The following is a 26,441-nucleotide window of genomic DNA, read 5'->3' on the forward strand; positions in this document are numbered from 1 at the left end:
CGGCCCTGGGCACATGCTTGCCAGCACCCGTCTCACTGAAGAAGGTGTTGAAGGAGTCATCTCCTCCCCCAATGGTCTTGTCACTTGGCATCTGGCCATCGGGCTGGATGCCGTGTTCCAGGCAGTAGAGCTCCCAGCAGGCATTGCCGATCTGAACACCAGCCTGGCCAACGTGGATGGAGATGCACTCGCGCTGTGGGAAGAAGAAAGGAAAATGTCAGAATATGACACATCAGATGAGATGTTTAGGAATGATTCACACCTAAATGACTAAATAACCTTCAGGATAGATAATCACCTTTCTGGAAGCCACTCCTGCCCAGGGTTTATTTCACAAGAACAGTCTTTGCTGACTAATTCAGAGAAAAATGCTTTGCAAAACCAAAGATATGTTAATGAACTACTAGGCAAGACCAGAGATCAGACTCTGGCTTTGTAGTCACATTAGATATTCAAGGTCAGGTTTCTACCATTTTAGAAGGACTTAAACTGTTCCATAGCAATACATTTCCCCCAGCTCCTGGGAAATATGCCTGCCGATTCCTTAAAGGCATGCAAAATTCCACCTTCCAGCTCTGATTCATTCTGTGTGATTGTGTAACCGTTGAGCTCATTCTGGTCTCTCTTTAATCCTATTCTTTAAAAGACAAGAGCTTCTCCTTCTCCCTTTAAAACCAGCTTAAACCAGCAAACTATGGGCATATGACTCATGGAGAAAATGCCAGATAAGCAGCAGTTAGCTGTATTTTAAAAACTGTGGTCAGAGACAGCTTTTTAACTCTGTGTAAGAACCTAATCTTTAGGAAGAACATTTTTCCTTCACTTTAACACATCTTGAGTAAGGGGTGGTGGAGGACACACATGGTAATAAAAGATATGTGTCAACAAGACTTTACTAATAACTTAAGAAATTAGTTGTTTCCAACCAACACATACATACATATATCTCTGGTTCTGTGGAAAAGTCTATGGTGCCAAGAATTTAACGACATTGGGAAAATGTTAGCCTTTACTTGATGAACAAGATCATTTATAAGTCACCAAATTCATTCCTGTTTAGTAAAATAAGGCCATGAACATAGAATCCATACCCTCAGATTTAAGAGGAAAAACAAAAAAAAATCAGTGTTTATTATATTTCATTTTAAGTCAGATTAGCTAATTCGGAGACATACAGAGGACTTTCAGAATTGACACCAAATATCTCCCACTACATTTTCCCTGAATAAGAGGGTTTGAGGTTTTCAGAGCTGTTAACAGGAAACTAGGTAAAGAAAACTCAACACTGCTAAGATCTCAAAGGTCCTAGTTTCATAACTTGAGATAATAAAAACCCCAATCACTCAGAACCTTTGACTTATGTCCTGTCCTTCCCACATACACTCATAAAACAACCGTGGTGTCCTAACCACATCACCTGGCTCGTTAATACCTGTGTCTACTCGCCCAGGTCTAGGGCCACGAGAGAAAGGGGAGTTGCTTATTGCAATGAGCCCATGGGTATTTACAATCGCATCCTGTTTACCTTTAACTGGACTTTGGTAATTCTACAGCCCAAGAAAGCTAGAGAGATCTGCCCAAGACAGTCCCAGACCCAAGGAGATAAAGTATTTGAGAAGAGTCTTTCATTCTAATGAAGGGTTTCTTTGATGGACTTTTGAGCCCAAAAAACTTTCATTGTGCAGCAGTCTTAGACTTTTTCCACTCTCCCCTGGCCACTGAGGGAAGAAGTGAGACAAAGGTGAGTCACTTAGATGACCAGCCACTCTCTCTAGTAAAAAACAAAAAAAACCCAAAAACAAACAAAACTATTAATTTAGCCAGTGTTTGCCTAAATCAGTCGGAGGCTCTTGCTCTCCTGCCCCTTAAAGAGTCCTACTACTGAATTCAAATTCATACTTTTACCAGTATCTTTTTTGTCTGCTTGGTGAAAGCACTCAATCAAGTTGTTACAGTCAGACTTAGTTTTGACAGCTGTGGTAGTCTCTGAGGAGGGTGGCTGGTCTGTTCCCTGTATTCTTTTCTTTAAAGATACTATTTTGGAACATTTGATACGCAAATACTAGCTTAAAAACATGGCTTATTTTAGGTAGACCTCCAACAGACCTTCTCTAAGAACACATTGTTAGTACTAGTTTACTCACCGGTTTTATAAGAAAATCTCCCTTTATGGACTAGTTTTTAAAAAACCTGGCTTAAGTACCAAGCTTCAGCTATGAATATCCTACTAAGTTAACATAGAAACGCAAAATTAGACAACATGACGGTCAACAATTCCCTTAAAAGGAGCAGCCTGCTTACATCCCTCAGGTGGCTTGATGGAATTGAAAGCTCTCCCCAGAGATCTGCCACAGGTGACTCAGCAGGGTGTCACCGGGAGCTGGAGAGGGCGCAGGGAGTGTAAGCACCCTCGGCGCCGGCGCCGGAGCGCACCTAGGGCTCCACGGCGGTAGGTAGTGGGAAGGGAAGGTAGATCATTGACTGAAATGGAGGGAGGGATTTTTCGTTTCCACAAGTCCTTACGGGGCCAGAGTGAAGGCTTCCAGGTCCGTCTTAGGCTGGGGCGGGCCCTGGGGCGATGCTCTCTCACTAGGATCAGGAGGACTTTCTACTTCCACCAAGGGCAGTGTCCTGGCCGCGTTTTCGAGCCTGAAGACTTTGCAGGTGAATTTGGTTTCCCAGCCTGGCCATCAAGAAGCAAGTTTGCTCGGCGGCGGCCCACGTGTACCCGGCTTCCGCCGCCCCTTCGGACTGCTCTCCTCCCCACGCCACGTCTCGAGGACCCCCACTCACCATGACTGAGACTTGTAGGGCTCCTTGAAGCTGGAAGAGGCAAGGGGATGGTGACGAGGATCTCCCACTGACAGACTACCAAGGAGTCCGGGGGAGAAGTAGTAAGAGGTTGCGCTGCCCGGAGGGACTCTATATACCCCTTCCTCGGCCACGTGGCCAGGGGGCCGGGCACCTGGCCCCGCCTCGGCCTCCGCAGCCCCGCCTTCAGCCCCGCGGCCTGGGACCGGACGCCCCGTCGCAGCCGCCCGCGGAGATAGGCGGGGCGCGGGCGCTGATTGGTGGGTTCAAAAGTTCAAACCAAACTCCACCGAGAGAGTCACATCTAGGAAGGGAGGAGACGTCCTAGGGTCAGGGAAGGGCGGGGAAGAGGCTTGGGACAGAGATTGGAAAGAGGGAGGCGAAGCATCTGCGCAGTCCTCGGCGGGTGCGGGGACGTCGGGTGGGCAAAGCCTAAGCGAGGAAACGGGCCGGGGACAGGGAATGTAGCCCCTCCCCAGCGCGTCTCGTCCCCGCGTCTCCGGACCCTAGAGCGGCGGCCCTGCGAGACCCACAGACAGTTCCCGCCGCGCAGCTCCCGGCGAGGACCGGCTTGGCCTGCGGGGCCGCCGTTTCCGCTCTGCACAGCCCTGGCGCCGGCTCCCGTGCAGCAGAGGAATTTTGGAGAAAGAAGGCTTTGCTTCCCCTTCCAGCTCTTAATTACCACCAGCCGGCCTGAAAGCCCATATTCTCATCTTTTTGCTTGCTTTTTTTTTTTTTTTTTACTCGTTTCCCCACCTTCTTTTAAATGAACTCTAACAACAATCTCCTTGCAATTGGTGTAAAAGCAGGTTTATCGGTTCGTTATAGTATTAACTTACGTTTTATCAGTATTCACAGTAGTTGGTTTTTCAAACTATATCAGTCACATTTCATTCTTGCCACACACCTTGTGAGTTATCACCATTTTACAGATGAAGAAACTTGGGGTCGGAGGAATTAAACAAGTTTAAGGCCACACAGCTGGAGTAATGGAGCTGCCCATAAGCCCTCCTTACCTTGTACTGCCTCGTGCTAATTATACCACGATGGCCCTGCAATGGTTTACTTCTAAGAAGCAGCTTTTCTTTGAGTTATTCTTTCTCTGCAACTTCATCATATTATCTTAGTTCTTCACCATCTCTGGGTGATACAGAGTTTATGGGAATATTCAGAGAACAAAAGTGGCTGCTATACAGAACAGAGGTTACAGGGATTTTTCCTGTAGTTGAAAAAGGCAAAATGACAGGAAAAATTGTGTTTTAGATACAGAATAGGCAAAACTCAAGATAACACTCCAACTCACACAACAGAAAATGAATGCTGTTGGAGGCATGTGTAGAGCTTACTTTCTAAATTACAACACCATAGGGGCACTTGGGTGGCTCAGTCGGTTGAGCAGCCGGCTTCCGCTCAGGTCATGATCTCACGGTTGTGGGTTCGAGCCCCGCGTCGGGCTCTGTGCTGACAGCTAGCTCAGAGCCTGGGAGCTTGCTTCAGATTCTGTGTCTCCCTCTCTCTCTGGCCCTCCCCTGCTCGCGCTGTCTCCCTCTGTCCCTCAAAAATAAATAAAAGACATTATAAAAAAAAGAAAATTACAACACCATAGTTCTATCATCAAGTGTTTATTGCATACCTATTACCTATTGTGTGGCAGAATATTCTGAAAGTTGGAATAACTAGCATCTTGGTCAGTTGCTAAATATTTCACTCTTAATCAATAAAACATTTCAACTTTTAAATTCATTCCACAAATATGTTCAGCACAGTTTCTAGCTTCTTGGGAATAGATAGGTGAACAAAATTGACAGATCTCTGCTCATAGAGCCTATGTTTCGGAGGGATCAGGAAGAAAGAGAAACAATGGACACAGTAAATAAGTAAATCATAAAATTCATTAGAGGGTTAAGAGTTGCTATAGAAAAATACTGAACAAAGTGAATGAGAGGGTAGAGGGGGGGAGGCGTTGCATCACGGTTAGCAGTAATTATACATGAGATCTGAGCAAAGACTTAAAGGTCATGAGAGGTTAGCCAAGTGGCTAAAAGTGAGCGTTGGAGCCCAGACTCCCAAGCAAGAGTAAGTGAGCCTTTAGTGTTCCTGGAAGAAAGAGCAGTGAGGCCAGTGTGGCTGGAAAAGATGAATAATAGAGGATGATGTCGGAGAGGAAACAGGAGCCAGATCTTACAGCTTCTTATAAGTCACTGCAAATTCCGTGGCTTTTATTCTGACATGGGGAGCGAATGTAGGGTCCAAAACGTAGAAGTGACATGACCCGATTGTCTTTTAAAATTTTTATTCATTCATTCATTCATTCATTCATTCTTAATTTATTTAATTTATTTTTCTCAGTAGGCTCCGCACTATGTGGAGCCCAATACAGGGCTCAAGCTCAGGACCCTGAGATGAAGACTTGAGCTGAGATCAAGAGACCAATGCTCAACCAACTGAGGTGCCCCTTTCCCCCCATGGCCTTTTTTAAAGAGAGGACTTTGGTTGTTGTGTTGAGAATAGCTTATAGGAGGGCACAGGTAGAAGCAGGAAGATATCTTATGATGAGAACTCATTGCCATAATCCTTCTGAGAGGTGATGAAGACTCTGACCAGAGTGGTAGCAGAGAAATTAGTGAAATGTGGTTAGATAGGGTCAGAGTGATTTCCTAATGGCTCACATGTGAGGGAAAGAGAAGCCAAGGATTATTTAAGTTTTTAGCCTGAATGAGTGAAAGATGGATTTGCCGTCAACAGAGGGAAAAGGCTGAGAAGGGGGCAGGCTTGAAGGCAGTTGATATCAAGGGTTGGTTTTGGTCATGTTAAATCAAGATGTAGATGTCCATGTGGAGGTAGAGATGCCCAGGACACAGCTGGATATGAGAGTCTGGATCTCAAAGGAAAGAGATCCGGGTAGAGATGAACATCTAAATGCCATTCTCAAGTCGTGATGTTGGGTGAGATTGAGTGGAGTGAGTGTAGAAACACAAGAGAAGAAGACCAATTTCATAACTCTGAGAAAAGAGGCAGAGCCAGTAAAGGACACTAAAAAGGAACAGCCAGTGAGTTAGGAGGGAACCCAAGAATGTGAGGTCCTGGAAACAAGGAAAAAAGGATGATTATCAGGGACAAATGCCACTGATAGGTATGCGAAGAACTGAAAAATGACCATTGGAGGTAATTAGTAACCCTAATGAGAATAGTTCTGTGTGGCAATTTTTTAAAACAAGAGGCATTTTATTTTTAGGTTCTGTTTTTCAAAGGATTCATTAACAGAATACCTTTACTTTTCTTTTCACTCCTGACCATCTCATATTCAAGCAGACAGCCCTCGAGGGACCTCGATTTGCTTAAGGGCTTTGCAGACCTGATTGCTTTGATTTGGGTTGTGGTTTTTGTTTTAATTTTCTAGCTGTAGGTCCTTAAGGAAATTTTGTAATCTCTCTAAATCTCTTCCCTTATTAAATGGGGGTAATGTATAACTCATAGGTAGATACATTGTTGTGAGGATTAAATGAGATAAATAATACATAGCATACACACATAGTAAACTAAAATCCGTAGCTGTTACTGTTGGGGGTGATTGTGGTAGAGGACAAAATTAGAGATGAAGATGCATTCTCTCGCATTTTAAAATCATTTTAAGCATTAGGATCTATATTTAAGTTTGTTGTCCCCTGCTGGATTGTTTTGGAGCGAGGAAAAACCTCTTTCCTGGATGGGCAGTTAAAAATTTAACCTTTATGTAAACAGGTCTTTCTGAGTCCAAAAATTACTGAGAAGAGGCAGAAGCTGGTCTTACTTTCCAGTTGAAATTTTCTAGAATTCACCACAAACATGGTGAGTTACTAACGGAGAGCCCGTGCTCTGCCATCTCTGGCGGTATAACCTTGGAGGGGCGTTTCTCTTCCTTGGGCCCCAGGTTCATGTGCAACATGAGGGGGTTGGGCAGTTTCATCTCTAAGGCCCTTACATCCTGTGAGGCTTCTGCTGTACGTGTGTTCCAAAGTTGAAAACATGCTTCTTTCAGTCAGGGTCTTATAAGAATCAACGGGACCTTAAATAAATATTTACAGATGGGGCTTTTGCTGGAGTCTTCCAATATATTAGAGAAAGAAATGGCAGGGGCACCTGGGGGGCTCAGTCGGTTAAGTGTCCTACTCTTGATATTGGCTCAGGTGAGATCAAGCCCTGTGTCGTGCTCTGCACTGAGCGTGGAGCCAGCTTGGGATTTACTCTCTCCCTCTCTCTCTCTGTGCCTCCCTCGTTCACACTGTCTCTTGGTCTCTCAAAGATAAATAAATAAACATTTTTTTAAAAATGGCAAACCTACTCTGGAGAGCTTGGACTTCAAATCACTGTTGTATAATATGTTCACAAAACATTAGTAAAGAGGAGAGAATTCAGAGAAAACTGAACCTTACCTTTTTTCAGTCAAACTCCCATTGTCTATGCCAGTAATGCTAAAGAAGTGATTTGTGTTCAGTTACAAATTACATGTTATAATAATAATGGTATGGGGATATTTTATGCTCTATAGCAATTTATGATAAAATATTTTCTACTCCAAAAGTGACTTGGAGGAGTTCTCAAAGATAAGTTTTGGGGCGCCTGGGTGTCTCAGTCGGTTAAGCGTCCAGTTTCGGCTCAGGTCATCTCACAGTTCGTGGGTTCGAGCCCCACGTCAGGCTCTGTGCTGACAGCTCAGAGCCTGGAGCCTGGAGTCGGCCTCAGATTCTGTGTCTCCCTCTCTCTCTGACCCTCCCCGATTCATGCTATGTTTCTCTCTCTCTCAATAATAAATAAAATTTAAAAAAAAACAAAGATAAGTTTTTAACAAAGGTATTCATGAAGCACCTGAGTGGATCAGTCAGTTAAGTGTCCGACTTTGGATCAGGACATGGTCTTGCAGTCCATGAGTTCAGGTCCAGAGTCGGGTTTTGTGCTGTCAGCTCAGAGCCTAGAGCCTTCTTCAGATTCCCTCTCTCTCTACCCTTCCCCTGCTCACACTCTCTCCCCTGACCTCAAAAATAAATAAACATTAAAAAATTAAAAAATATAGCCAAACATATTCATTATACAACTGTGAGAAATAAGGTCCTGAGATTAAAATAATTTACCCTAAACCCAAGAGGTGAGATTCAGAATAAATGCCTAAAATGACAGTTGCTTCTTTTATTTTTAGGCCTTCCATGAACCTGTTACTGGCTCTAGTTCACAAGGAAAAGAAGTCCTAGAAAAGTCATTTAATGAATTTATTGTCTTAATACAAGGCTGCTACTAATACAGCAAGAAAAAGGAGAATTTTCCCTATTCATAAGGCCTCCAAAGGACAGCTAGGACTCTTTGAAGTTTAATTCAACCATCTCCTTCACAAGCATATTTTAAATCTCTATTTTTTTAAATGTTTGTTTTAGTTTTAAGAGAGAAAAAGAGAGAGACAGAGAACGAGCAGGAGAGGCAGAGAGAGAGGGAAAGAGAGACACAGAATCTGAAGCAGACTCCAGGCTCTGAGCTGTCAGCACAGAGCCCAAAGCCGGGCTTGAACCCATGAAGCATGAGATCATGACCTGAGCCGAAGTCAGATGCTTAACTGACTGAGCCACCCAGGCACCCCTTAAATCTCTGTATTTTAAGGTGGGGTTTGTTTTTTCTTCCTTTTCACTCCCTTGTAAATACAGAAAAGCAGGCAGATTATATTCTAGGTAATATGTTGTTTTCTTTTATGGGAAAAATGATTCTAAGATTCTTTAGCTTTCACATACTGCTCTTTTTTTTTTAATGTATTTTATTTATTTTTGAGAGACAGAGAGAGACAGTGCGAGCAGGGAAGGGTCAGAGAGAGAGGAAGATACAGAATCCGCAGCAGGCTCCAGGCTCTGAGCTAGCTGTCAGCACAGAGCCTACCGTGGGACTTGAACCCACAAACCGTGAGATCATGACCTGAGCCGAAGCCAGACGCTTAACCAACTGAGCAACGCAGGCGCCCCTGCTCTTTTTATCCTGCAAATATTTGCAACCTTTATAACTTTCTTAAATATTCCTTCAAAGTTCTCCTCCCCTGGGACAGGAACCGTGTTTTTGGACTTCTTCCCCTCATCAGGACTCCTTATGCTGACTCTGGCCCAGGAGACTACCAGAGAAGACTGGTTTTCATCTAGGGAATTTCACATTTTATTTTCACGGAGATGTCACCTGGCTTGTTCTAATATGTTTTACATTCCCTAAAAATACAGTACTTCTGACCTGTGTCCTGATAGTGACAAACCCAAACAAGTGAATAGGTTGTACTTCCCCGTTATTTCCACTCCACGGACCGCAGCCAAGCCTGCTAACCTCAGGCTCTTTCTAATCTTTCCTGTAATTAGTAACCATTCCCTCGGTTTCCTGCTCTGCCCCCTATCCCTTTAGGAGGTTAAATTCTGGTTAAATTCTCTTCTAGAAGATTAAAAGGAACCACTGAACTCAAATTCTTCAAGTATCTACATTATTATTCTAGCAAGTGGACCATATCCTGGAGTCTGGAAATCTTCACTATTTATAGCAATGTTTATTTAATACTTTTATTTATTCATGTACCTAAAAAGTACCCAGGCAGCCCAAAGTGGAAGCCCCTGAGAGTTTTCTTTCCTTTTGACTAGAACTTCTTGCCAGCAGCTAAGACAGGAGGGGATTTACTTGGAGACTGTGACACTCAGGATAATTTTTGCCCCTTTACTTCTCCAGGTTCTCTCTCTCGCTGCCCCCTCCCCGTTCTCTAAGGACACAGAACTATTTTTGAGTGCCCTAAGTATTCGTCTTTTCCTACATGATCGGTATGGTAGTGCCTCAATACAAGGGAATATCAGTGTATCATATATACATACAGTTGGGAAACTCAAAAGGTAAATCAGCGTCACGTTATTCAGGCAGTTAGTTTAATTTGGCTGAACACATCTGAGCTCTTCAAGTCCCACGGGCTTCTCCCTAATCTGAACTGCTTATGCTTTTGTGCTGGTTCCCCTACTCACTGGTCTGCCAGGGCCAATCCTCAGATTTTCAGGATGTTTGTGAACCAGCTGGACATGGCATGGGGAGCTTGAAGTCAGCAATGCTGGCTGTATGTACAGCATGGAAATAAAACAGTGACTACGACACGTCAGGCTCTCATCCCACTCCCCGCCGGATGGTAAACACCTGCAGGCACACCACTTGTACCAATGCCCCTACTTCCACACGAGTCCAAGTCAGACCATTTCCCTTAGTTCTTTTACTCCTGGCATAAAAAGGTCTTTTTTTTTGCGGGGGGAGGGGGTCTCAGAGCTTGATTCATTCTCTGGCTTCAGGCTGAACCTTCTCCTCACAGCCAACCATAAGCCAAAAACCTAGCCTGGCTTCTCCTCCCGATTCAGCTTTTCAGGGCTATGGAAGGGTTAGGTCCTCCCTCCGATTCCAGTCAACTCATTCTTTCCCTGTCCTTTTATTTCTTAGGTCATGAGAGTCCCCAGCTCCTTCACTGCCCCCACCCTCACCATCTCCACTACCAGTACCAGTGTCACCGTCACTCTGGGCTTCTGAAAATCTCCAGACTGAGGGTTTTACATGCTTTAACTTGTTTATTCTTCACAACAACCCTACGGGGTAGGAACTCTTGTTACCTCCATTTTACAGAAGAGGAAATTGAGGCTCATGGGGGTAAGGAGCTTATCTAAAGCCACACACTGACTGATGCTCCCTTCAGTCCGGCCTTCCTCTCTGGCCTCCTCACCCCTTTCCTCAGGAGGTTGGTTTTAAGACGCTCATTTCTGAACCACTGTTTTCTCTCTAAAAGCATTAATATGGGACCTCTTTTATAGCTACAACTTTAATTATGTTATTTCCCCCAAGTCATCCAAACCTCGAATGATCCTCAAACTTCTCTTTTTTTTTTAATGTTTACTTATTTTTGAGAGAGAGAGTAAGAAAGGAGCAGAGAGAGGGGGAGGCAGAGGATCAAGGTTGTCAGCACAGAGCTCGATGTGGGGTTCGAACTCATGAACCATGAGATTATGACCTGAACCAAAGTCAGACATTCAACCCACTGAGCCAGCCAGGCACCTCTTTATTTTTATTTATTTTTTATTGTTTACTTATTTTTGAGAGAGCGCAAGTGCCCCAACTTTTCAATTACAAGATGCAGTGGAGGAAGGAGGCTGGCACAGGGCTGTAATATGTGGGCTGTACTCACAGCCCTTTATTTTTGTATCACTTTGCTATTTTGACCCTCTAGATCATGTACCTTTTTCCTTACCCAACATATTTTGTTCCCCTAGAGTGAGGAGTATAAGTTATTTAGAAACCCCAAAGGTCTTTGCTTCTTTCTGATAGGTCGAGTTCCTCATTTTAGATTATATACTTCTTTGTTTTGGTAAGTTGAAGTCCCTCCTGACCTTGTAAATAGATTATGGGGAACAGCCTGTAACTACAAAAATCAACTTCCTTACCCTGTTCCTTCAGCAGCTCCGGTTATTTGTACCAAACCCAAGGGACAGAGGCCAGTTCATTTTTGTGGGAAAAGAAAAAAAGAGAAGGAAGGAATTCTTCGTGCTCAAAACAAAGAAATTGTATATTCAGAATGCTCTTCCCCTTTACTCTGCCTGAAATGACTGAATAGTAAACCAAAGTTGTTCCAAGGAAAAAAATTAACCCGGAATGTAGGTCACCTAACAAGCTATGAAACCTGTTTCCTTGATGCTAGTTTGCTTGATTGCATGGCAGGAGGGAGGAGGGGGTTGGTTCATGGACCCTGGTCGGGGCCCAGACAGTCTGCAATGGATAGAGTGTCTGTATGCCCCAAACTTCGTATACTGGAATCCTAACCTCCACTGTGATGGAAACAGGAAGTAGGGTTTTGAAGGTAATTAGGTCATGAGGTGGAGTCCTCAGGAATGGGATTGGTGCCCTTATAAAAGGAACCCTGAGAGCTCTCTTGTTCTGTGAGGACCCAATGATAAAATGGCAGTCTGCAACCCGGAACAGGGCCCTGGCCAGAACTCAGCTGTGCTGGCATCTAGAACTCTGACTTCCAGCCTCCAGAACCATGAAATAAATTTCTGTTGTTTGTTAGCCATTCAGTTTCTGGTATTTTGTTAGAGCAGCCGGGGCAAAGACACAGCCTGCCCCCAAGCACACTGTTATGGAAGCCAAAGAAGATGAAGTCCAGGCATCAGGAAAAGTAGTGGTTCCATATTTAGTAAGTAGCAGAGTCATTTTGACCTCCAGAGACAAGGACAGAATAAAATAGACAAGGAAAGGCACTGAGTGGGGTGGGGGGAGGGTAGGTAGGGAAAGTAAAGATTAGAATAATAAAATATGAAGGACTTTATTGACTCCTCAGTGACTTGAGTGTAAACCCCTAGAGCCATACGACTACTAGGAACTGGGAATTCTGGTTTCTAGTGTGATTAAACAGCATGCTTTGGCAAGGTCCCTAGCTGTACTGTATCTGAGTTTCCCCTTCTACAGTGTGAGGACAATACCTGCTCTACAACAGCCTTCTGAATAGATCACTGGATTGTTATTTGGGAGATCTGGACACTACTTATAGCACAACTGACTGAGTGGATAGCCTCTAAAGGTTCCTTATGTAATTCAGTCATTTTATATATTGCTCTGAAAGCATAAAGATTATCTAGACATGCAAAATTACATTATTCTTTCTTTTATTCCATAACTATTTTGCCTTCAGTGTGTGCTCGGCACTGCACTAGTTGCTGAAGACAAGACAAAGCCACTCAAGGAGTTCATATTGCATTTGGGGAAGAGATATAATGTTGGCAGACAAATAAAGCCATGTGAGAAGCTAGAGAGTAATGAGGAGTGCTCTCCTACCTGATGTGGCAAAGGTCTTTCTGATTTGGAGGAAGAACTGAGCCACGTTGGTGTCTGGGAGAAGAGCAATCTAGGCTGAGGCAACAGCTGAAGCAGTGTGAGGGAAGGAAAAAGAAGCAACAGAGGATAAAGTCAGAGACAGAGTGGGGCCCAGAGTGTGTAGGTTTAGGGGCCGTGTAAAGAATTGGCTTTTTCTCTGAGTGAGATTGGAAGTTGTTGGAGGGTCTCATCAAGTCATGGCACGATTAGACCTTTGTTTTAACAGGGTCACTCTGGCCTCTGTGCTTAGGATAGACTGTAGGGAGGTGAAAATGGAAGCAGGCAACCAGTTATGTAGCTACAATAATAATCTGGGCAGGAGCCCAGGATTGTAGCAGAGGAGGTGGTGAGAAGTGGACAGATTCTGAATAGAAGGGGGGTTTCTGATGGATTGGATGTGGGGAAAAAAGAAGAATCAAAAATGACTCCAAGGACTTGGGACTGAACAACTGGGAAAATGGAGTGGATACTAAGATGAGGAACACTTTGAGAGGAGCTCAAAGGTAAGGGTGACAAGGAAAAGGGAGATCAGGGTTTTGCTTTGGGCATGTGAAGTGTGAAATGCCTGTTAGGCATCAGGTGGGGAACTGAAATAGGAGGTGAACCAATGTTTATTTTTGCTTTATTTTTTTATGTTTTTTATTTATTTTTGAGAGACAGAGAGACAGCGCGAGCAGAGGAGGGTCAGAGAGAGAGGGAGATACAGAATCTGAAGCAGGCTCCAGACTCTGAGCTAGTTGTCAGCACAGAGCCTGATGCGGGGTTCAAACCTACGAACCGTGAGATCATGACCTGAGCCCAAGCTGGACACTTAACCGACTGAGCCACCCAAGCGCTCTGGAAATGAACCAATGTGTGTAAGGATCCCATGACGGAAAAGGACCAAATCTTCCAACCCAGATCTTTAAAAGCCCAGTGGCAGAAAAGGACATGGAGACCCAAAACGAAATCACGTTGAGGAAAGGAGAAGTCTAGGCTAGTGATGTAGTTTAAGACAAGGTCCATGTACTGATGTGGTACCACAGATTGTGCTCCTGCATAAACTGGATCCGGAGACTGGAAGCCCATTAGAGCCTTGCTACCCAAGTGTGTGTGTGATTTGGCCTGGGAGAGGGTTCGCTCTAGGCCTGGAGTGGGAACGTAACCACTCTGCTTCACTCCCCCATGTCCCAATTTGGAATGTGTAAACCTCCTAAGCTTTTGGACAGTTTGCGAGCAATCCTAACAGGAGAAGGAAGAGCAAGCTTTGAGAGGTGTTCACAATGTAGAAATTGGTGTCTAATTGGGTCAAGGAGTGAGGAATATGAAAAGGCTTTGAATTTTCTATCTCTGGAGCCTGGGCTGGTAATGGGAAATACTGGAGGAGGTTGGGGGTTACTTCTGTTTAGTTTTTTGACGTGAGGCTGAAGATTGTTTTTAGCTTTCCAGTAGAGAGTTCTGGATACTTTGTGAACATACAAATAGCAAGGGCTAGTAAGTAAGTGTAAGTATGGGGATGTGGAGCTCAAGAGGAACTTAAAGGCACCATTGTAGTTCCTATGGTGACAAATACAAGTGACGTTTCTATGTGATCAACCTTGTAATCCATGTACAGTGTATACATTAACCCATATAAGAATCTTATTGTGTTTTCCACATTTACAGAGACACAGGAACTTAGAATAATCTTTCAACTTTCTCAAAGACTTCAACTTCTCTCATCCTTCTCTGCCCCCACCGTTGTCTGATTTCTTCTCTTACCCAACTCTTTCACTCAGTTCCCAAGGCATACCACCTGCTCCCAATCTCTTCTATATCCTTCATAGCGGATAACCTAGATTCCTAAATTAGTGATAGGATTAAGGGATCTAACCTGGGCTCTAATAGCTTCGGTCCTATCCTCCACAAAATGTCTCCGTTTTTCTTGTTCCTGATTTTATCCTCCCTCTTATGTCATTAGGGTCCCTTCCAATTTTATTAATACTAATCCCATGCACGTGTGCCCTAGTTTTTATTCCTGTTCACAGCCCCTGGAACCTGGCTTTATTCCTTTTCCTGATCCTTCCCTCTTTGTCTACACGAATTAGGCCTAAAGTACTGTAGCGTCATTTCCTGCTTGAGTTACTACCCTGTATCTCTCCCCTTTTATTCACACTTGTGCTTTTCTTTTCATCCTCCCATTCACTTCTTAGCTCCAATAAACATCTCCCCCCATCATGATTTCAATTTTAAGCATTCCAGTAGCCAACCACCACCTCCACTTTTCCAGCGAGAGAAAGCCAATCCCAACAATGCTACTTTAATGGACTGACAAGCCGCTCACCCTTCCACCTTTTTTCTGTCCTTTACCCCTTGTGTCTGTCTGTGTCTCCCCTTTTAGGTCCATCACTATAATTACACTCTTGCTTACACCTGCAACTCCCTAGCTCCATTTTCTTTGTTGTGCTCACTTAGCAAAACCTCAACCCTGATTAAATCTAACCCTGCCTACCTCATGCCTGCAGGCATGGCTGTGGCATGCTGACAGCCATTTAAAATTCATGACTAGAACCTCCAGTGGGGTTTACATTGCTCAGCAGTGATAGTGTATTTTCTTAGTCTCTTCACCTTCCCAATCTCCTAAAAGTCCTTTTATATCTTCTTCACAACTCTCAAACCCCTCAGTGTCCTCCTCATTCCTGCTCTGAGTTCATAACTTTGCATCCTTACTCACTGAGAAAATAGATGCAATAAGAAGAGACTGTCCACAAGCCTCCACCAAGACACCTTCCTTGTTAAAATATAATTTTCAAAAAGCTAACATCACGACTCATACAAATATAGGATAAACATATGTCTAGGATTTATTAACTATGAAACCAAAAAAATGGTAAAGCTGGTGCAAAGAACATTTGAGGAATAGAAATTGATGTATATCATCAGGAAATGTATTTATAAATATTAGAATAAGATTGCTAGGTTAGATGCAAATGTGGTTAATGCCCTACAAGGCAAAAATACCCCCAAAATCATAACTTGTGAGGTAATCTTTTCCACAGGACAGAAATAATTTGTATTTTTGTCAGACAAGAACTGTTTGCATTGCTATAAGTTTTCTATAGAAAGAGAATTACAAAATATCCTAATCAATAGTAAATAGAGGGGCACCTGGGTGGCTCAGTTGGTTGAGCATCGGCTCTTGATTTCGGCTCAGGTCATGATCTCCTGGTTTATGGGATCCAGACTGCGTCAGGCTCTGCACTGACAGCACCTCGCCTGCTTGGGATTCACTCTCTCCTCTCTCTCTGCCCTTCCCCTACTCTCAAGTTCCCATGCATACATACTCTCTCTCAAAATAAATAAACATTAAAAAAAAAGTAACTAGAAAGTCAAGCAAAGGTAACTGCCCCAAGCAAAGGTAATCTCCAAAGGCCTGCTGGTCAGAGCACAGCTCTTCCCTAAAAAAGATACCCAGTAATCCTGTTTGCCTATTTCCAAATTTGGATGACTTTTCTTAACAATCTACCTAGTTGTTACTTTACCCATGTGCTCTTGCCTGTCTTCTAGCTACTAAACTGTCCATGCTTTTTTTTTAAGACCAGCCTTTCCACCTGTATATTATGTCCCTCCTTCACCTCATATTAGTCTTGAGATTCTCTTTTCTGTCTCCTGCCTCAATTTGTCCCTCTATTCAAAGTTTGCTTTTAGTTTAAAGACAATATTCTTCTATCTCCAAAACAGCTTCTCTTGATTTCACTTCTGCCTGTGGCTACTATCCCATTTTTCTCCTTATCTTGAAAGCAAAGAATTATCTACAACCACTGACTCTGGTTTCTCTCCCTCCTTCCTTGACCCCACTGGAATCAGCTTTTAACCCCCATCCCTTCTCCAACACTCTTGTCAAGGTCATCCATGACTTTCACATTACCAAATCCAACGGTCAGTTCTCAGATCTCATCTTATTTAACCTGTCAGCATCATTTGACACTACTGATCACTGTGAAATGCTTCAGCTGAAGAGCTTTCCTTTACTTGGTTTCCAGGATTCATCTGGTTTTCTTCCCAATTGTCTTTCTCAGTCTCCATTGTTGTTTCCTCTCGGTTCTCCTAAACTCTTAATGTCAAGGGCTCAGAGGCTCATTCCTATCTTCACGAGGTGTGCTTGGAATGCTTTCCAGAATCCCAGATCTATATATCCAACCGTCTGTGGGAGTTCTCTGCTTGGATATCTAATAGATTCCTAAACCTAAGCTCCTAATCTTTCTGCCTAAACGTGTTCCTCCCCTGTCCCATCTCAGTTAACACAGCTCCATTCTTCTAGCAGCCTGGGCCCCCTCACTGGGAGTTTGTCATTGGCTCTTGTTCTTCTATCAGTCCCATAAATCTATCAGCAAATCCTGACTGCTCTACCTTTATTTTCTTTTAATTTTTATATATTTATTTTGAGAGAAGGGGGTGCAGAGAGAGAGAAAGAGAGAATCACAAGCAGGCTCCACACTGTCAGTACATAGTCTGACTCAAGGCTTGATCCCAGGCACTGTGAGATTATGACCTGAGCCAAAATCAAGAGTCGAATGCTTAATCAACTGAGCCACCCAGGTGCCTCTTCACTATAGCCACTATGGACCAGTGCCACTGTCCCTGCCTCTTCTACTTCTCCTGCCTATCTGCTTGCTGTCTTCTCCTGGCACAGCAGCCAGAATGATGCTGTTAAAAAGTCATGGATCATAACACTTCTCTACTTAAAGCCTTCTAATGGCTTCCCATCTATGGTACCGGTCTTCACGATGGCTGTCATCAGTTCCTTTGTCAACTGTCAGACCATCATGGACATGTAGCCCAGTCAAGCTTGCTTTCTACCCAATGTAACCACTGATCTGCTTTCTGTCTCTAGAAATTTTCCTTTTCTGGAAATTTCATATCAAAGAATCATATAATATATGGCTTTTTGCAACTGGCTTCTTTCATTTACCATGTATTTGAAGTTAACCCATATTGTAGATGTATTAGTACTTCATTCTTATTGCTCAACAGTATTCCATTGTATGAATATACCATATTTTGTTTATCCATGCATCAGTTGATGGACATAGGATGTTAGCTGTGGGCTTTTTGTAGATGTCCTTTATCAGGTTGAGGAAGTTCTGTTCCTAGTTTGTTGAGAGTTTTTGTCATGAATGGGTTGGATTTTGTCAAGTATTTTTTCTGCATGTATTAAGACGATCATATGGGTTTTTTCCTTTATCCTATTATGGTGTATTACATTAATTGATTTTAGGATTTTAAACCAACTGTGAATTCCTGGGATAAATCCTGTTTGGCAGTGATATATAATCCTTTTTATATGTAGCTGGATTCAGTTTGCTGGTATTTTCTTGAGGATTGTTACATCAATATTCATAAAGGATGAACTATAGTTTTCTTTTCTTGTAGTGTCCTTGTCCAGCTTTGATATCAAGACAATACCAGCCTTATAGGAATTGGGAAGTATTCCCTCTTCTGTTTTCTGAAATTATTCATCAAGTGTTGGTATTATTTCTTCTTTAAATATTTAATGGGGGAATTCCAGGGTGCCTCAGTTGGTTAAGCGTCGACTCTTGATTTTGGCTCAGGTCATGATCTCAAGGGTCACAGGATTGAGGCCCATGTCTGGCTCCTCATTGAGTGTGGAGCCTGCTTGGGATTCTCTCTCTCCCTCTCTCTGCCCCTCTCCCTGACTTATACACACACACACACACTCTCTCTCTCTCTCTCTCTCTCTAAAATAAAAAAAAAAGGTTTTTAACTTAAATATTTAATAGGATTCACAAGTGAAACCATCTGGGCCCAGGCTCTTCTTTGTGGGAAGATTTTTGAATGTTAACTCATTACATGTTAATTGATATTGGTAATTTTTGTCTTCCTAGGGATTTTTCCATTTCGCTTAAATTGTCTTATTGCTATAAAGTTGTTCATAACATACCCTTACATATTATTTTAATTCTCATAAAGTACACATTGATATTCCCTTTCTTATTCCAGATATTGGTAATTTGTGTCTCCTCTCTCTTTTTCATTGGTAAATCTAACTAAGTTTGTCACTCTTTTAAAAGAACTAACTTTTGACTCATTGGTCCTCTTTTATTATTTTTGTTTTTTATTTGATTGATTTCTGCTCTAATCTTTATTTCTCCTTTTCTGCTTGACTTAGGTTTAGTCTGCTCTTTTTACTTTCTACTCGTTTTTTATTTCTTCCTTTCTTAAGGTAGAAGCTTAGATAATTGATTTGAAACTTTCTTCTTTTCTAATATAGGTCTCCCTCAAAGCACTTCTTAGCTGCATTCCATACATTTTGGCATGTTGTGTTTTCACTTTTACTCAGTTCAAAATGTTTTCAAATTTCCCTGCAGTATGTTCTTCAACCCATGGACTATTTAGAAATCTGCTTAATTTCCAAATACCTTGGGATTTCCCAGATGTCTCTCTGCTGTTGATTTCTAATTTAATTCTGCTGTAGTCAGAAAACATAGTTTGCATAATTTGAATTCTTTTAAATTTATCGAATACTTGTTATGTCCTCATATAATATATTCTAGAAAATGTTCCATCTGTGCTTGAGAAAGAGGTTTATTCTGCAGTTTGTCAGTCAGAGTTCTACAGATGTCTACTAGGTCCAGTTTGTTGATGCTGTTGTTCAAGTCTCCTGATCCTCACTGATTTTCTATGTAGCTGTTCCATCCATTTTTGAGAGTGGGGTATTGGAGTCTCCTGTTTTTCTTTCATGTATTTTGCGAATCTCTTGTTATGTACATATGTATAATTATTATATCTTCCTGATGATATCTTAATCATTATTAAATGTCCCTTTTGGTTCCTAGTAGCTTTTTTTGGTATTATTTTGTCTTATATTAATATATTAATATAGTCACTCTGGCTCTCCTCTGGTTACTATATCCATAGCATAATCTTTTTTCATCCTTTTTCATTTTTTTTTAATTTTAACGTTTTATTTATTTTTGATACAGAGAGACAGAGCATGAGAGGGGGAGGGGCAGAGAGAGAGAGGGAGACACAGAAATGGAAGTAGGCTCCAGGCTCTGAGCTAGCTGTCAGCACAGAGCCCGACGCGGGACTCAAACCCACGAACGTGAGATCTGACCTGAGCCGAAGTCGGAGGCTTAACCGACTGAGACACCCAGGCGCCCCTCATCCTTTTTCATTTAATCTACTGTCATCATGGAATCTAAGGTGTCTCTTGTAGACATCTTATAGTTGGCTTTTGCCTTTTTATCCTGTCAATTTCTGCTTTTGATTGGAATGTTTAGACCTTTCAGAATTTACTGATGTGACTTGATTTACATTTACTATTTTGTTATTTGTTTTCTATGTGTCTCTTCTTTTTTGTTCCTCTCTTCCTCCTTTACTGCCATCTTTTGTGTTAAATATTTTTAGTGTGCCACTTAATTCTTTTGTAGACTTAAAAAAATTTTTTTTAATATTTATTTTTGAGAGAGAGAGAAAGCAGGGGAGGGGCAGAGAGAGAGCAGGACAGAGGATCTGAAGTGGGCTCTGTCCTAACAGCAGCGAGCCTGATGTGGCTCTTGAACTCACTAATCGTGAGATCATGACCTGAGTTGAAGTTGGAGGTTTAACTAAGCCACCCAGGTGCCCCTCTTTTTAAAATTTTTAAAAATTTTAAAAATTTTTGAGAGAGAGCGAGAACAAGAGAGAGCGAGAGCGAGCATGTGCATGAGTAGGGAAGGGGCAGAGAGAGAGAAAGGGACCAAATCCCAACCAACTCAAGGCTGAACTCATGAACTGTGAGATCATGACCTGAGCCCAAACCAAAAGCCAGACGCTTAACCAATGTAGCCACCCAGGTGCCCCTGTAGACTTTTTAAAAAGTTTTTTTAGTGTTTATTTATTTTTGAGAGAGAGACACACAGAATCCAAAGCAGGCTCCAGGCTCTGAACTGTCAGCACAGAGTCCAACATGGGGTTTGAACTCACAAACTGCAAGATTATGACCTGAGCCAAAGTGGACACTTAACCAACTGAGCTCCCTAAGCACCCCTAACTTTTTCAACATGTATTTTTTAGTTACTTTCTTTTATTTATTTAAAAAAATTTTTTTTCTTTATTTTTGCGAGACAGAGTCAGTGCAAGCAGGGGAGGGTCAGAGAGAGATGGAAACACAGAATCTGAAGCCGACTCCAGGCTCTGAGCTAGCTGTCAGCACAGAGCCCGACGTGGGGCTTGAACCCACAAACGGTGAGATCATGACCTGAGCCGAAGCCGGATGCTTAACCCACTGAGACACCCAGGCGCCCCAGTTACTTTCTTTAAAAATAATTTTTTTTTAAATTTTTAAGAGAGAGTGGGTGGAGGAGGGGCAGAGAAGATCCAAAGTGGGATCTGAGCTGACAGCAGCAAGTCCCATGTGGGGCTCGAACTCACGAACTGGAAGATGATGACCTGAGCCAAAGCCAGACACTTAACCAACTGAGCCACCCAGGTGCCCCTTTTAGTTACTTTCTTAATGGCTACTATAGGGATTTTAATATACCTCTTAATTTGATATCATCTATTTCAGATTAATACTGACTTTGTCAATAAAATACAGAAATTGTCCCTCTATAACTCTCCTTCTCTTCCCCTCTTTTGGGCTATTATTATATATCTCATGTGTATCTTTATAATAATATTATTAGTAGGGTGCTTGGGTGTCTCAGTTGGTTAAGCGGTTGCCTTCAGCTCAGGTCATGGTATCGCAGTTTGTTAGTTTGAGCCCTGAGTTGGGCTCTGTGCTGACAGCTCAGAGCCTGGAGCCTGCTTCAGATTCTGTGTCTCCCTCTCTCTCTGCCTCTCCCTTGCTCACGCTCTGTGTGTCTCTCTCTCAAAAATAAACATTAAAAAATTATAATTAAATAATATATACATTGTTCATTATTATCATATATATCACATGCATATGGTACAACCTATGAATATAGTGTTAAAATTATTACCTTATACAATTTCATATCTTTTAAAGAAGTTGTTGTGAAGAAATAATAGAAGACATATTTATAGAGTCTCTGTATTAACCCGCATATTTTTACCATTTCCTGTGTTCTTCATTTCCTCCTATGGATTTGCGTTACCATCTGGCATCCTTTCCTATCAGCCTGAAGGACTTCCGTTAGCATTTCTTGTAGGGCAGATCTACTAGCAATAAACTCCCTCAGATTTGTTTATCTAGAAATAAATCTTTCTCTCTTTTTAAATGAACCTAAACACCTCATTCATGGTTTCATCTTTTTCTTTTTCTTTTTTTTAAAGTTTATTTACTTATTCTGAGAGAGGGAGAGAGCACGTGAGCAGGGCAGGGGCAGAGAAAGGAGAGAGAGAATCCCAAGCAGGTTCCAAGCTGTCACCCCAGAGCCTGATGTGGGGCTCCAACTTAGGTCTCACAAACTGCGAGATCATGAAATCAAGAGTCAGATGCTTAACTGACAGCCACACAGGCACTCCTCTCCTTCGTTTTGCTTTTGTTTTTGTTTTTTTAAGTGTACTTATTTTGAGAGAGAGCAAGAGAGTGAGCATGAGCAGGGGAAGGGCAGAGACAGAGGGTAGAGAAATCCCAAATAGGACTGTGCACTGTCAGCACAGAGCCCCACGTGAGGCTCAAGCTCATGAACCATGAAATCATTACCTGAGCTGAAACCAAGAGTCAGACACTAAACCGACTGAGCCACCCAGGTGCCCCAACTCTCCTTCATTTTTCAAGATTAGTTTTGTGGGGGGGTACCTGGGCGATTTAGTCGGTTAAGCATCCAGCTTCGGCTCAGGTCATGATCTCACAGTTCGTGGGTTCAAGCCCCGCACAGGGCTCTGTGCTGACAGATTCTGTGTCTCCCTCTCTCTCTGACCCTCCCCTGCTCACGCTGTCTCTCTCTCTCTCTCAAAGATAAATAAAAACATTTAAAAAATAAAAAATGAATAGTTTTGTGAGATATAGAATTCGTAAGTGATAGTTTTTTTCTTTCACACTTTGAATATGCAATTCCACTGCCTTCCCGTCGCCACTGTTTCAAATGAGAAATTAGCAATTAATCATATTGATGCTCTATTGTTACATGGCGGTGGTTTTTCTCTTGATGCTTTTAAGATTTTCTTTTCGTTGTTAGCTTTCAACAGTTTGCATCTTGTATTTAGGTATGGATCTCTTTGTAGTTATCCAAGTTGGGTTTGTTGAGCTACTTGAATATGTAGATTAATGGTTTTAATAAAATGCCGAACTGGGGGGACATTATTTCTTCAAAATTTTCTTCTGACCCTTTCTCTCCCCTCCCATTACACACATAGCAACTTATGTAAGATGTTGTCCCACAAATCTCTGAAGCTCTGTTCATTTTTCTGCAATTTTTATTCTTTCTATTCTTCAGAAGGTAATCTCTGTTAATCTCTCTTCTAGGTCACTGATTTCCTTCTGCCATCTTGAATTTGCTTTTGAGCCCCTCTGATAAGTTTTTCATTTTAGTAATTACTTATTTTCACTTCTAGAAATTACATTTTTAAAAATGTTTAATATTTTCCTTAATAAGCATCTTTGTAGATTTATTATTGTCTTACTTCTTTTGATTCTTTAAACATGATTTCTTTTAGTTCTTTGAATATATCTATAATAACTACTTCGATGTCTTTGCCTGCTGAATCCAAATTCTGGGGACACTGAAGTTTCTATTGACTTTCACTTTTCCTGAGAATGAGTCGTACTTTCCTATCTCTGTGCATATTTTATTGAAAACTAGATTTTTAAATACTATATTGTAGCAATTCTGGATTCTGATTTTCCCCTCTCAAGGCTGTCTTTTGTGTCATGCGCTTAGTGCTTTGCCTGGGTTAAACCTATAAAATATGTCCCTCTGAAGGGTGTAACTGCTGCTATCTATGCTCAGTTTATTCTTCTCTTGTTTTTATTTTATTATTTATTATTCTTAATGTTTATTTATTTTAGAGAGAGACAGTGCACATGGGGAAGAGGCAAAGAGAGAGGAAGATACAAAATCCAAAGCAGGCTCCAGGCTCTGAGCTGTCAGCACAGAACCCAATACAGGGTTCGAACCCATGAACTGTGAGATCATGACCTACCCTGACTGAGCCACCCAGGTGCCCCTCTCGTTTTTATTTTTGTCTGGCTTCATAGGGGTCACCCCTGTGTCAAAGTAGCCCCATGGTCAGTAAATCATGGGATGGAAATTGTGCTCAAACACCTCAAGCCAATAAAGCTTCCATCCTTGATAATGAATTTGGGCGGCGGGGGGGGACACATTCAAAGTTTAGGCTTTTACTATTACTTTCCATTGGGCCCTTTCACAGTTCCTCTATTCCAGAATCCTCAAGGTCAGTCAGGAGTATGTGGTGATCTTAGGCTCTCTGTTCTCAGCTGTAAATGTGCACAATCCCATCCAAGAGTACACATGCCCCAACCACAGCTGTGAGCTCAGGTTAGCAGGACCACTGGCCCTCTCCTGCTCCAAATCAAGGGAGCCCTCTGTGGCCGTGGCAGCAAAGCTGCTCGTCCTTATGGCAAAATCTCCAGGTGACTGGGCTGCAAAGTGGGAGCATCCCCAGGCAAGGGTGCCACGGAACCCCACTGTTACTACTGAATTTCACCTATGGTTGAAGCACAAACACTTCTCATATTATTATACACCTCTGACCGATTTCCAGACTGCTAAAAATGGTTGTTTTCATCAATGTTTTCCAGCTTTGTAATGGCCTTTTCAGGGAGAGGATGTGCCCACCTCTTCACTCCCGCCATGGCTGGCTGTCCCACCCTCCTCGATAAAGATTCAATGAAGAGCAAGTGACTAAACGCTGTGTCATCTGTCTTCTTCCTCCACCAGTCTACGGAAACTGTCACATCAAAAATTATCAGTTGCCTTCTGGGCACTAAAACAGGTTCTGAGTAAGACACACCAGGTTGAATTCCAGTTCTGCCACTTAGTGACTGAACCTGGCAAGGGTGCTTACCTTCTCCAAGTTTTGTTTCTCTTTCTGTCAAATGGCTAAAATAATGCCTATAGTGTTTGTGAGGAGAGTGAGCTCTGAGTAAGCGTCTGGGCGGACACTTCAGGGTTCTCTCCAACAGTGTCTCTCTGTTCAGACTGTCAGTCTGGGAGGCCACTTAACCTTTTTCTAGCCCTAACACTCACCAGACACACGACTGGTGGGAATGCAAGGATAAGTTCATGAAAATCCTTTGAGATGGGATCTATTATCCCACAACTATAAGGTATTATTATGTCTTATTATGATGTTCTCTGGGAACTTTTCAAAATCTCTCTCTCTGGGAAATTTTGGTTATAGTAGAATTTCTAAAAGTAGGGAAGCTACTGAAATCACTTCCCTAGCTTCTTTTTATCCTGGACATTTTAACCACTATACTGTTGATATTTTCAGAAAGATCAAGACTACAGATGTAAAACTTTTTAAATAAGAAGCTCTCACATTTTCAGGTGTTTATTCCTCTAAGAACTGAAGGACATGCCCTCCCTCTCCAAATCAGAAAAAAACCCATCAATTTGGGGGTTAAAGATGGAGAAGAACGAACATGACCAAATAGAATGCTTGGAATTTGAAATAAAAATAGTGTGGCGAGGCCATCACCATTTAGGGCCTTGCTGAAAATTCAGTTCTTTCTGTAGAAAATACATGTTTAAAAACAGAATATTGAAGTGGCTGGGTGGCTAAGTCGGTTAAATGTCCAGCTACCACTCAGGTCATGATCTCGTGGTCTATGAGTTCGAGCCCCGCATCGGGCTCTGTGCTGACAGCTCAGAACCTGGAGCCTGCTTCAGATTCTGTGTCTCCCTCTCTCTCCGGCCCCCTCCCTTGCTTGCGCGCGCTCTCTCTCTCCCTCTCCCTCTCAAAAGTAAACAAACATTAAAAAAATTAAAAACAGAATAAAAAAAACAATTGTTCTTTCCATATTGTTTAAAATGTCCTCCTTATTGGCCTTCCTGTAATTAGAGATGCCCTATTTATTATTCACTATTGTTACTTGATTTTTTGTGTGTCGGCCAGGCTGCCCGCGCTCATAAGGCAGGGATGGTCCTTTTGCACATCTTCCTCTGTGCTTGCTACCCCTTGCTGTCACCTCCAGCTGATGATAATGCTCATTTTCACTCCCTTACTCAGAAACCTTCAGTCATTCTCCACTGTACCTAAGAGTGGTCCTGAGATGGGTTTTGATTACATATGCTTGTCAGGGAACTAATGCTTGCACACCCTTGAGTACACAGATGTAATTTATTTTAATATCGTACCTCCCTCTTATATAAATTATAAACATCTACCAATACAGGAAGTTTAAGAGGATGACCTAAAAATAGCATAAAGAGAATTTGTAGTATTTTCTCTCTGTACCTTGTATACTACATTCTGAAGACCACTGGTCTGCAGGCTCAAACCCAGGTTCTTTAAAACCACAGCCTTCAAACTGGGGTCTAGGTATCTTGAGAGTACAGCTGAACCCTGAACAACAGGGTCTGAATGACACACGTCCTCTTCTATGCGAGTTTTTTCCCAGTACAGGACTGTGAATGTATCTGCTCTTCCTATGGTTTTTTTAATAACACTTGCTTTTCTCTATCTAACTTTGTTGTAATAATACAGTTGATAATACATATAACATAAAAATATGTGTTAATCAATGTTTTATGTTATCGGTCAGACTTTTGGTCAAAGGTAGGCCATTTGTAGTTAAGTTTGGGGGGAGTTAAAATTATGTAAATTTTCTTTTTTTTAAGTTTATTTTATTTATTTATTTA

General features: G+C 42.2%; 1 protein-coding gene across 1 annotated transcript in view; it reads right to left on the minus strand.

Annotated features, from left to right (window-relative positions):
- Positions 1-26,441, minus strand: part of LOC115305219 — a 35,155-nt gene that overhangs the window by 4,037 nt on the left and 4,677 nt on the right. Inside the window, exons 3-4 of the mRNA XM_029955501.1 lie at positions 2,794-3,064; positions 5-193 (exon numbers count right to left, since the gene is read on the minus strand). Of these exons, the coding sequence (XP_029811361.1) occupies positions 5-193; positions 2,794-3,064 (460 nt within the window). The remainder of the gene's footprint in view (positions 1-4; positions 194-2,793; positions 3,065-26,441) is intronic.

The sequence above is a fragment of the Suricata suricatta genome, chromosome 10, assembly GCF_006229205.1.
Source record: "Suricata suricatta isolate VVHF042 chromosome 10, meerkat_22Aug2017_6uvM2_HiC, whole genome shotgun sequence".
In the NCBI taxonomy this organism is placed as follows: Eukaryota; Metazoa; Chordata; class Mammalia; order Carnivora; family Herpestidae; genus Suricata; species Suricata suricatta.